Here is an 11852-nt window from a genome sequence, read left to right as displayed (position 1 = left end):
CCACCCCCAATATCAATAAAAAGCTGTACTTTAAAAAACAAAAAAACCTTTGCCAGGGTCCTGAGAGAAACAGGTGCACATCTCAGATGAGGGAGCACAGGGACCACCACCTCCTCCACTTAGGCTGAGTGTGCCTCCAGACCAACCAAGACGACAATGAAGTGACTGGCTGGTCTGTTTGGTTTGAGTACAGCTAGTGCCCTGAACAAGGCCAGAAGAGGCTTTCTCTAGAGGAGCCCCACTTCCCACCCAGCCTCCACCTGAGGCTCAGGGACCCACCCTCCTCGGTCGCACCCCAAACCAGACTCAGATTTCTAGGTAGACACACCAGTCCTTTATTCAAATCTGACTTCCACATTCTGTCACACTGTTGCAGGTGAGGACTGGCCACGTGCAGGCTGCCACACACCGGTCCTCCTGAGTGACTTGAAACCCTGCACTCCAACCTTGCCAATAAAACACCTGCTGGAAAAATGAAGAAGGAGTGAAGGGAGAACTAAAGCTGGCTCCAGCAGGAGGCACACACAGAAAGCTGCCCCCACCCATGCTGTAGGTGGGACAGGAAACCAGAGAGAACCCACAAGGACCAGGCATTGTCAAGGCCAAAGGACCATGTGTCACCCCCCAGAAAAGCACTTACAGATGACAAGCTGAGAGAGCAGGGGGCTGGGCATCTGGTTCCTGCTCCGAGGTGAAGTCCCTCATGGGACAGGACCCCAGGTCATCACTGTTCTTGGGCCACCCTTCCAAGTTGCACTGGCTTCCCTTCAACCTGCCAAAGCAAAGGAGTGTTACCCCTAGGGTTTTGGACATTCTCATAGCTGCTTCCCACCTCCCCCTAAACCATCCACAGCTCCTAGGAGGGTCTTAAGCTAGTCATTGGGCCATCCTGGCAGAGGCCCTGTCACGGGCTGGTGTGACCAGAGCAAGCCTAAGCCTTGGCCAGGCAGCATTCCATCCCTAAGCAGAGCCAGCTACCCACTTGGGATGGAGCTGCTTAGAATGGTGTGGGCTCTAGGAAAAAAAACTCATGGAGGCAACAGACATCAGAGAGCTATAGTTAGGAATATGAGTTAAGGAGGTCTGGAAAAGACTGTCAACTGATGAACAAAAAATCCGAAGGCAGGATGTTCAGTGCTCTCTAATCCTGCTTACAGATGGAACCTACTCGTGAGGTGAAACTTCCTGGGCTGCTCGCCTGGCTGCAGGCAGGGAAGGGCTAAACAGCCGGGGTCTGACTTTAATTCTAGCTTGACTTTTTTTTAAAAAAAAGAAAGAAAATGGGAAAACAACAACAAAAAAACAGTCATAAAAATATTCCCCAGGCACATAATTTTACTTTCAAATGAGCTCTTGACAAGAGGAGGGATGTGGACACGAGCAAAAGGAGTTACCTCGAATTACAGGGCTATTTCCACATATGAGCTAGCCAAGGGAGCAGCTTGCGTCTCAGAGGTTTCTGTTGGGCGCACAACACTTCTGTCCTCCGAGGGGCTGCAGCTTCCATAGGCTAGCGGAGAACTCTCAGAACTTGTGAAGCAACAGCAGAGCTAGCTAATGAGCAGTCAGTCTGCGGTCGCCCAGGGACACTGCCTGCTGTCTGCTCTCTGGCCTGCTTCTAGGCTAAGGCAGTCGGGTCAACGTCAGGTGCCCGCGTGGGTCCAGTCATTGCTGCACTGCCCGCCCCATTGAGCCCTCCGGCTGCCACTGCCAGAAGCCTCCCAGGGGCTGCCTCGACGTCCAACCTACCCATTCCCGTCAGCCACCTGCTCACCTAACCAGGACTGGTGGCAGTCGGCTGTCACCAGGGGCCCGCCAGTGTCAGTTTACTCTGCCTTCCTGGTCTAGCTCTCCATGGGCCTCAGGCAGGACTCGCAGACCTGCTTCTCAAATTGCCCTCTCTGCTGAGTTCTGAGTGCCAAGAGCTCGCAGCAGGAGTGTGTTGAGCAATGAAAGGGAAATTGTCAGAGCGAGGTTCATTTCAGATGGTTTTTTAATCTGCTTCGTAAAGCCAAAAAAAAAAACTGTGTACAAGAATTCCTTAACCACTTCAAATACAACATCAATGGGATATGCATACGTCTTCCAGTAAAAAAGGACAATATAAATAAACATTTTCAAGAACCTCTTGGGGACATCTCCAAGTCTACTGTAAGTCATACACAGCAGATGGGCCGTACAGGCCGGGCCCAAGTGGCAAGGCACCTCTGCTGCCACCTGGGACCTGGGACAGGTCCTACCATGCTACACTCAGAAACGGTACATTAAGGTGGAAAAAAGCCACAGCTCCCTCAGCTTCCAACAGAGAGCAGACTCAGAGTCCGTCCAATCTCAAAGAGGTTTGAATCGGAGGACCCAACTTCAACAGGCCAACCCCACTAAAAAGAGAAGTAAAAAAGACAACACAACCAAAAACAAAAAAACCCACACAACCCCCGATGATTTTCTAAAAAACTCATGGCTCATGGTAAAAAGAAAAAAGTAAAATCTGAAGTGCTTTTCAAAAACGTTTTTAAAACCCTTAAAAACGGACAGTGTTTCCTTAAAAAGTAAAGTCTAGTATTGAAGCCATCTCGGGGGTCAGAAGCAGTCAGGCTGTGTTTGACAAGATCAGAACTGATTAGACTACAAAAGTGGGTACAAGGAGGTGTGTTCACTACACATTAACGATTCAGCGAAGCTCCCAAAATCTTTAAATATACAGCCATTGGAAGGACGATCTTGAGCAGGAAGGATTTTTACTCGTTGTGTGTAGCTGAGAACAAGAAGCAGGTACAGTGTAAAAGCACTGAAGCACGCAACAAGAGGCAGCATTCCACTCCCGGGTCCAGATCTGGAGGGCTCGGCCCTGCAGCCTCGGGAGCAACCAACCCCCCCCACAGCCAAGGGCGGCGGGGCCGGGTGGCCGCACATGCAGTTATGCTGCCTGCTTGGCAGGCCCCTCGTCTCCCTTTCCTTCTTGGTCAGTCTGGTCTAGCTTTTATGTTTTGTTGTAGAAATGGCTGCTGGCATGGAGACCTGAGAGGGCAATCTCATCCCTTATGGGCAAGCACAGTGACAAGGTCTGAGTGTCGCTCATAGAGGGTGCTGAGGCTTGCTGAGCTCCCACCACAGGCCCTCAGAGCGTGACTTACCATAACTGTCGTAGCTGTCTCTATAGGACCCTCCAGAGCTCCGGTCACCATAGCCACCACCCTGACTCCGGCTGTAGGAAGGACACATGTGGGTGCTGGAAGGCAGCTTAGTGTACTCACCCCAACCCTGTGCCAGCGTCCCATCACAAGCCTGCCACACGCCCAGGCAGGACTAGGCCCTCACCTGCTGTAGTAGTCTCTGGAGCCCCCATAGCCTCCACTTCTGGACTCGAACCGGCTCCCCCCATAGCCTCGGTCCCCTCCTCCTACAGACAGGGACAGGAAAGACGAGTGAGTGCCAGCTCCTTCCAGCAGTGCCCCCATCATGTCCTCAAGGGCCTCAGGCCCCAAGAGTGGCACTCACCTCTGGAGAAACCACGGCCCCGGCCTCGGCCCCCACGGAAGAAGCCCCGGCCCCCAGCAGAGCCACCTCGGTACCCACGGGATCGGTTATCAGATGACTTGCCAGCCTGGTCAACTCGAATCTGTCGCCCGTCCACAGACTGTGAAGACCAAGAGGTTGGCTCAGGTCAACCTCTGAGCCTCCCTGCCCCGAAAGCCTGAACCCTTTCACCCCCAGACAGCTGCGCCTCACCTTCCCATTCATGGCCATCATTGCATCTTTGGCATCGTCGATGTTCTCAAAGGTGACAAACCCAAAGCCCCGTGACCGCTGGGTCTCCCTGTCTTTCACGACCACCACTGTGGAGGGAGAAGTCTGCAGTCAGCACTTAACCTCCCCAAAAGCAGCCCTGATCAGCCGCTGCCAGTCCAGCACCGCCTCACCTTCAGAAATCTGTCCATATTTTGAGAAGACCTGCTCCAGCGACTGCTCATTGGTGTCAAAACTCAACCCTCCAACGAAGAGCTTGCCTTCATCTGATGCCATGGTGGCCTGTGGCAAATCGTTGAAATCCTCACTGAGATCCTCCAGGGCTTCATCGCTCACCCCTCCCTCCTATTTTACTTTATACAAATGACATATGCTTGTTGGGGACACATTGAAAAATTATCTTTCCGCCATTTATCACCCCAAGCCCACACCCAGAACTTAATTTTAAAAAGCTGTTAATTCCTTCATCACCCAGGGCCCCGTCCCCACTCAGGTCTCCCTGAGAGCGGGCCCGGTTTTGCATACTCCTCAGTGAAGCACTGTGGACCCCAGGTGATGCCCTCAGGAGATATTTAGGGCTGGGCACTAAAGGCAGGCAGGTATCTGCCTCCCTCGTCACCCATCGAGTGCACCTTGGTTCTCCCCTTTACAAACAGACGCCTAACTCCTAACAGGACCATCGGGGTGCGGGATGGCAAAGTGCTTGGTCCACCACAGGGCGCCTGTGGGTGGCCGGGTACTGGACCTCTGTAGGGAGCTGGGCATAGTCCCGATGCGGGGGGCTCCAACGTGAAGGGGGCAAGTGGGCCGGTGTTGACTTGGTCCGACCCTTCCCAGACTGGGAAAACCTCTGCCACGTCTCTAGAACCACACAACTCGAAGCCCAACTTGGGGTGCCAAAAGGAGAGTGGGACACGGGGACGAAGGCTGTACTCCCCTAGTGCAAATCCAATGGGAAACCGGGGAAGCGGGAGCCTGGACCGCCCCCAGGTCCGCCCGGGCCGCACGCATGCGTCCTGCGCGCGCCCTGCGCCACTCCATCCGGGCACTCGGCGCTCCCGCCATTTCACGGGGCGCAGCCTCGCGCTCGCAGCCGCCATTTTGCGGTGGCGCCCCGCTTTGGGCGAGCCTAGGCCTCTAAGGGGACGCCCTCAAGCTGCGGCTCGGCCCGGTCTACGGCTGCCCCTCGCCGCCGGCGGGGCGGACTCCACCCTGGGCCCGCCCAGGCACCACCCCTACCCAGGGGCGTGCCACCGCCGCCCTGCCTCATCCGGCCGGCCCCAGGCCGCCCGCCGCCCGGGGCCCTCGGAGCCGGTGCCGCCAGGACCCTCACCACTGAGTAGGGCAGGTCCCTGACGCAGGCAGGAAGACGACGGTGCGAAACGACCAGAGCCTCCTAACGTGCGAGTGAGGGGGGTAACCGGGCGCCCGGCCTTATGTACGCCGCCTCCTGGCTCCGCCCCCAGGTGCCACCCCCTACTCCGCGTTGGCCAATCCCAGGCCCCATAGGCAGCGGCCGTACCTCATATTCATGAGCTGTGGGCTGGGCTCGCCTAGGCCACGCCCCCTTCCGCGCGCTAGCGACGGGCAACGTGATTGGTGGGGACGCGTACATCCGCGTCCCCCGCCACCTGCGAGCGGGGGGCGGGGCCGGCGGGCAGCGGGGCGGGGTCGACCCACTTCCGCGGGCCCGCTCTGGGTCTAGAACAAAGGGCCCTCCAGCCGCAGTTGCCAGAGGCTGGAGCCCCAGAGAACGCTGATGGTTGCCGTGAATCGCGGACATACCGACCTCACTCAGGTTCCCATAAACACCGAAGCCCAGTTCTTTTTTTAAAATATATTTTATTGAATTTTTACAGAGAGGAAGGGAAAGGAATAGAGAGTTAGAAACATCAATGGGAGAGAAACATCGATCAGCTGCCTCCTGCACACCTCCTACTGGGGATGTGCCCGCAACCAAGGTATATGCCCTTGACCGGAATCGAACCTGGGACCTTTCAGTCCACAGGCGGATGCTCTATCCACTGAGCAAGACCAGTTAGGGCCTGAGGCCCAGTTCTGACACCCAATTTCATCTGAACCCTGACAACAGTTCACATAACCAACACCCACGCAGTTCCAGGGCTCAAAGCTCCTGAATACACCAGTTCACGTGATATGCTGCAAACCCCACCAAAACCCCACTACTGAGACAAGCTCATTTATATGGGCCCCAATATTCACCACCATTCCAATTCTTCCTACTTCCCAACTTTGGGGCACCCCAACTTTACCCAACCAAGTTTGTCTACAAATCCCGACCCCTACCCACACCTAACTCCCATCCAATCCTGGCTTCACCTCACCCACACCCCAATACTCACCTGGCCATATACTTTTGTGCATCCCAGCTCTCGACCACAGGCTGACCCCCACCTTGCCTCTCAAGCCCACAACTGGGCCGTCCTGGAGTCTTCACTGTAGACCTACGTTCAGCTCAGCCCTGGCTTCCCCTCCACCAGGTGCTCCAGCACCCCTGCCTCAGCAAACCCAGAACCCACTCACTACCCATGGGGGCGCCGGTGCCACTCTGCTCCTCCTCCTGTGTCGTTTTTCCTGTCTTTTAAAGGTGTCCCAAGATCTCTGCTATCAGGAGAACCATCTTTACAGAGATCCTTACACCTTGGAAAGCCCCTCGGGGCAGAGGAAGTTAGTGCAGAACCTTGCCTGCCAGACCAAAGATCCTAGTTCCAGTCCCACTCTAGACCTCTCAGGTGGGTCTAGCTGATGCAGCAGGGACCTGCCTGGGCACAGACACTGTCTCCTGTGATACACAGTCTTGGGAACCTCTCTCCCAGGTACCAGTTCATGACTCATCGTGGTCCCCTCTGCAGCTTGTCCCCCCACGCCACATCCCCTCTACATTACTCCCAGTCAGCAGCAGCCTACTGCTGTGTCAGCCACTTATGCAAGGTGGTTATTAAAAGGAGCAAAGAAAGATAACAGCACTCAGCTCCTTTTCCTGCTGGCCGCCTGTGGGGAATCTGAGGCCAGGGTTCCCTAGCCCGGGAGCAATTCCTGCTCACCCTTTCTGATCTGCTTCCCCAGAAAAGTCAGGTTGGACGTTTCCTTGTCCCGGCTCAGACCAGGGGTTCCCAGGACCACTGTGCCCTGATCACCCTCTGCTCCTCCCCCTTCCGCTTTGTCCCACTTTCTGTGGTTCAGAGTTGCCCTGGTTTTTGAAGTGTCCTGTTCATTCATTCATTCCACCAGCACACCATTATTAAGCGTTTAGGGGCTGCACACCTGCGGATACCGGTCACTAGGTGCACCGGGCATTGTGTGGGAATTGTGTACTTGCGTCACAGGTGTGTAACCTGTCTCCGTACCTGTTTCTGTGGTAACCTGTGTCTGCTTGTTCCTGTGACTCGGTGCGTAATCAGAACAGTGTGTCTTCCGTGGGGTGCTCTCAGGGGGCTGCAGCCTTTGCGTCACGCTCACCCCGCGGACACTAGGGGGCGCTGCGGCCTAGCTGTCACCTTGACCCGGGTCCCGCCACGCAGTCTGGCTGCCCGCCTCGTGTTTCAGCGTGGGAGAGGGTCCCGTCTCGCCCCACGCCTCAGCCCGAGCCAGGAGGGGTGTGTGGCCGGGGAGGAGGTGGCTCAAAATAGCCGCGGGCGGGGGCGAGGCTGCTATTTGTGGCCGGGAACGCGCGGTGCTCGCCGCCTGCCTGGCGGGGATGGAGGATTAGGCCGGGAGGACCCGGTCGGCTCATTCACAAATAGCCCCTCCCCAGAGGGCAACCGTGGAGGGGGCGCCGGCCTCCTGAATCACCCAACTTTGGTCCCCGGGCTGGGTTCTCCACGCTCCTCCCCGGCGTCGCCAAGGAGACGGGGGTGTGGCCGCTGAGCTCTCGCGCCGCCCCCTCCGCCCCCTCCGCCCTCTCCGCAGTGCCCCACCCGCGGGTTGCCGGGTCCTACCCCCACCCAAGCTAATGAACAGGCGGAAGGCTCTATTGAGGGTCTGGGGCCAGGACCGGAGTGGCTGGGATGAAAGACGCTTGTATTTGGAAGAGCCGGGTACCGCGTAATAACCGCCCCCTCCTAGCCTGCCAGGCGGGGGCCGGTCGGTGCACCTGGCGGCTGCCGAGCGGGGGCGCAGAAGCGGGATGGTCCTGGCCCAAGTCCGTGGGGTCCAGAGCCAGGGTGGCGGAAGCGGAGACTGAATGTGTGCGGGAGTTGCCAGGTGTGGTGCACATGTGTGCCCGTGGGCAGTGGACTCGTGGGTACAGAAACAGAGAAACAAGGATTTCAGGGGACGCTTGTGTGGACACGAAAATGGGGCTATGCGCGTGTGCACACGGGATGGCTGTGTGTGCATGGAACTCATGTGTGCAAACACGTGGAGGTGTGTGTGATCACATATGAAAACATGCTTGCATGGCACACCCCATGTGAAAGATCACGGGGGAGGAGGGTTGTGTGCAATACGGATGTGGATGTGGGAAAGCCAGAGACAGGGCTGGGTATACATGACTCTCATGGGCTGGGGCTCACAAAGCATATGTGTCCATAGCTGGTAGCATGAGTTATGTCCCTGGGATGGGCACACAAGCTGTGCATCAGCAGCGGCCAGGGTCTCTTTGGGCAGAGGAGAGACACAGGAGGCCAGGGCCAGGAGGAGGAAGAGTTAAACTGCTCTCCACCCAGTTCAGACCTGCAGGACGAGGTGGGGGCTTCTGATCCTAGCAGGCTCCAGGTGGCTGCCAACTGTGAACACAAGAGATTTAGCTGTCTCCAGCTGGGCTCAGTTTCTCTCCTGTTTTCTAGGACGGGGTATTCCACGTGGAGGGAGATGCACAGGGCAGGGGGACACCTGGGAGAGCTGCCTGTGACTCACCGCCCAGGACTGCGGAGGCTGATTCTTCTGCACCTGCGCAGGCCCCCATCCCAGAGTGTAAATGCCAGGCCGTGACCCCAGTCCCCACAAACTGCATGCACCCTGTGATGGGCTGCAGAATGGGACCCCAAGGGATTCAAGGAGACACAGATCTTGTATATTCGCCCCCACCTGCACCTGGGTAGAAGGCCTGTGGGAGCCACAAGCCTGACTCTTCTGTCACACACATGTTTGCTCTTTCCCCATTTCATGATGCTCCAGAGACCTGGATGGTGGTCCCTTCTGCTGAGGGAAACTGAGGCACAAGCAGGATGGTAAAGGCAGTGATGAGCAAGCACACACCAAAAGCATGCATTCAGGCAGAGGACCTGTATCAGAAGGAGCTAATCCCCAGGGATGCCCTGTCCACTTGACCTTGGCCCCACACACAAGATGTCATTACCCACACACAGGCTCCATGCAGGCACAAGGGGCTTATGGCATCTCCATGGCAGCACTGGAGTGACACAAAGGTAGAGTGCCCCCTCCCCTGACAGCTGCAGGGATTCAGGGAAGAGCTGTGCGGCAGCCAGCCCACACATGTGCCCACACCCCCCTGCACCTGTCCCCACCAGAATCACCTGGCGAGGCTCCAGTTGGGCCTGTGTGGGTGCGTCTGTAGCTGAGTGCTGGGTGTGTCTGGGGAGGACACTGCCTTGGGTGAGCAACTCTTCCAGGATCTGGGTGCCAGCTGCCAGTGTGACTTCCAATTTTGTACTTTTCTTAAGGGAGATCTTGTCCAAGCTAAGAGTTGAGGTGCAGTTTGATTTGAGGGTCACACAGTTGACTGAGGTTGTGGTGGAACCAAAGTGTGGGTTGGAGCTGGTTTGGGGGTGTGTGTGGGGGGGTGTTGTGTATTAGGCTTGCTAGTTTGCAGAGCAGGGTGCTGATGAACTGTGAAGAAGGGTGCTACGTGTGAGTGTCCAGCAAGAAGGTGGATTAGTCTATCTGGGGCTGTGAGGGGCTCTGTGTGGGAGTCTGAGATGTTGTTGTTTCTCCAGGAGGCCTGTGGGGAGCATCTGGGGAGTGTGTGTGTGGGAATGCAGTTGGGGCCAGCCTGTGGGGGCTGCCTTTCCCTGCCACTTCCTGGGACTGGCCCTGCCCACATTCCAGAAGGGTTAGGGGATACCCTCCCCACCCCTATCTGCTCCCAGACCTGTAACCTTGGTCCAAACCTACTCCCTTGGTCCTGGGCACCTAAGGCAGCAGTAGCTGGCTCCAGGGAGGGGCACTGAGGTGGGGGTGGAGGCCAGAATGTGCCAAGCATGAGGAGGGGGCTTCCAGAGATGGGGCGGAAGTAGTGGAGGGGCTGGTGGGACAGAGACGAGATGAAAATAGAAGGAGACCCATATAAGAACAAAGACAGGCTGAGAGACTGAGCAGGGCAAAAAGAAAGGGGATGAAGACAGAGAAAGAGAACTGGACAGAAGGAGGAGAGGTAGGCAGAGAAGGATAGAGACTAGGGGCAGACATGAGGCAGTTGGCCAAGGACACAGGATCAGGGTAGGGCAGTTGGGAAGCAGGGCCCCAGGTGACAGTGGCCCTGCCCCCACCCACAGGCGGGCTGCTCACCTGGTTAGAATTACACCAGAGGCCACTGGTCCTCTGCCTTCCCAGGGTTGGGCAGCCGTGGGTGGGACTGGAGTCAAGACTCCTGGGTTGGGCCCCAGCACCCTTGGCTTGGTAACTCCCATTCCCAATGAGCCTGGAGAGAAGGGCGGATTCCACTAGGTCCGCTGGGGGTGGCTGTGCCCCGGGGCACTTGCCCAGTGCTTGGGGTGCAGCTGTCCCTGGTGGCATACCACTCACTCCCATCTCACCAGAAGGCTCCCGGCCAGGGGCCTGGCTCCCTAATGTCTCCCCCAAGCGACCCAGGACTGACTCTGGCCTTTGGCATTTCAACACCACCATGCAGCTAGCCACCGTGACCCATTTGGCCACCCCCAGAGGACTCTGGCCTCAAGTAGAAAGCCATGACCCCAGTGACCTTCTCCTGACCACCCACAGTGGCCTCATCACCCCAGGAGCACGGCCAACTTGTGAGCCACCACCTGCACTCAGGTTCCACACCTTGGTGTCCACACCAGCCAGTCAACACCACCATCCTTGACCCTCATCTCAGTCTTAAGCTCTTTGCCTTGGACCAATGGTTTGGCTCACATCCTCCCCAACTGGCAAAGCCCACCCTGTTCACACTGACTGTTGACTTCTCTGAGTGACTTCTGGTCACAGAACTAATCTGAGCCACACCCAGGCAGCGACATGAACTTCCTGCCACCCTAACCTCTCCCTCTCGGGTCCTCAACAATCTCTGCCTGGAGGCTGGCCAGGTGCCAGGAGCTCATAGGGGCACCTTCCTCCAGTCTCCCAACTCCCTGCAGCCCTTTTGCAATCATCTCTCTGAACAAGAGGCCCCTTCAGAGGAGGCTCCAGCCCCATCTGTCCCTTCTCAGGCCTCTCCCCTAAGCCCAGGCCCAGCGTCCAGCCACTGACCATCCTGGATGTTCTGGCTTCTGCTCCCTTCACCTGATTCCTGCTTTTATGTCTCCTGGTCTTTGCACACGCCTGGGGTACCCGTCGCCTCTTCCTCTATTTGGCAAACTCCTATTCCATGGGCAAAGCCTCATTCCAAGTGTCCTCTTCCCGTTGGGTCTCCGAGGCTTCCCCAGCTTGGGGACTGCAGTACGTACTCCTCCAGCCTGGGGTCACGCACACGGGGACGTTGGGGAGGGGCCAGCAGGCAATACCTGGGCGTAGAAGAAGGGGCGCACTCGAGCGCGCCGATGCAGGGGGGTGGGGGGGGCGGGGCACGGGCGGCGCCCCCGGACCCGCCTCCTCTTCCGTCAAAAGATATCCGCCGGCGTCAAAACTGCGGCCAGAGGGGGCCTAACGCCTCCGCGCCGCACTGGCGCACTCGGCCCGGCCGGGACTCAGTGCTGCCTCGGGAAGGCAGCCCCGCCCCCCTGTTGGTGTGTGCGAGGCCCAACGCGCACCCACCGAGGAGGCGTCACCGTGGCAGGCGGGGCCTGGGCCGCCGACGCGCGGTAGGGGGCGGGCGGGGCGCCCGCTGTACGGTGACGTCAGAGCCGTGCCAAGGCGCGTTGCCCTGGAAACCACGTTTCCATCCCTGTGGTTTCCGGGGCACGCGCTCTTCCCATTCATCTTTTTCGTTGATGGGGGAGGAGGCG

The 11852-nt window shown here is 57.6% G+C and overlaps 1 protein-coding gene across 3 annotated transcripts; it reads right to left on the bottom strand.

Annotated features, from left to right (window-relative positions):
- Nucleotides 1-311: 311 nt before the first annotated feature.
- Nucleotides 312-5213, bottom strand: CIRBP (cold inducible RNA binding protein). 3 transcript variants are annotated; one of them, XM_023743272.1, is made up of 8 exons: nucleotides 5081-5213; nucleotides 3921-4100; nucleotides 3730-3836; nucleotides 3499-3637; nucleotides 3319-3400; nucleotides 3135-3205; nucleotides 641-772; nucleotides 312-465 (listed from the first exon to the last, which is right to left on the bottom strand). In XM_023743272.1, exons 2-7 carry the CDS (start codon nucleotides 4021-4023, stop codon nucleotides 768-770), a joined length of 507 nt encoding a protein of 168 aa, XP_023599040.1. In that variant the 5' UTR covers nucleotides 4024-4100; nucleotides 5081-5213; the 3' UTR covers nucleotides 312-465; nucleotides 641-767. The 3 variants fall into 3 exon arrangements, with proteins under 3 accessions (XP_023599040.1, XP_023599041.1, XP_023599039.1); XM_023743273.1 differs by having other exon boundaries at nucleotides 312-462; XM_023743271.1 differs by lacking the exons at nucleotides 312-465; nucleotides 641-772 and adding an exon at nucleotides 1976-2755 and having other exon boundaries at nucleotides 5081-5212.
- Between the last annotated feature and the right edge of the window lie 6639 nt (nucleotides 5214-11852).

The sequence above is a fragment of the Myotis lucifugus genome, unplaced genomic scaffold (assembly GCF_000147115.1).
Source record: "Myotis lucifugus unplaced genomic scaffold, Myoluc2.0 scaffold_383, whole genome shotgun sequence".
In the NCBI taxonomy this organism is placed as follows: domain Eukaryota; kingdom Metazoa; phylum Chordata; class Mammalia; order Chiroptera; family Vespertilionidae; genus Myotis; species Myotis lucifugus.
The sequence above is the reverse complement of the archived record's forward strand: the minus strand, read 5'-3'. Positions and strand labels throughout refer to the sequence as shown.

Coding starts and splice junctions, on each gene's coding strand:
- CIRBP (XM_023743271.1), bottom strand. CDS start 4,023: ATGGCATCAGATGAAGGCAAGCTCTTCGTTGGAGGGTTGAGTTTTGAC. Junction 3,837..3,920: donor ATATGGACAGATTTCTGAAG/GTGAGGCGGTGC, acceptor CTCCCTCCACAG/TGGTGGTCGTGAAAGACAGG. Junction 3,638..3,729: donor TGATGGCCATGAATGGGAAG/GTGAGGCGCAGC, acceptor TGGTCTTCACAG/TCTGTGGACGGGCGACAGAT.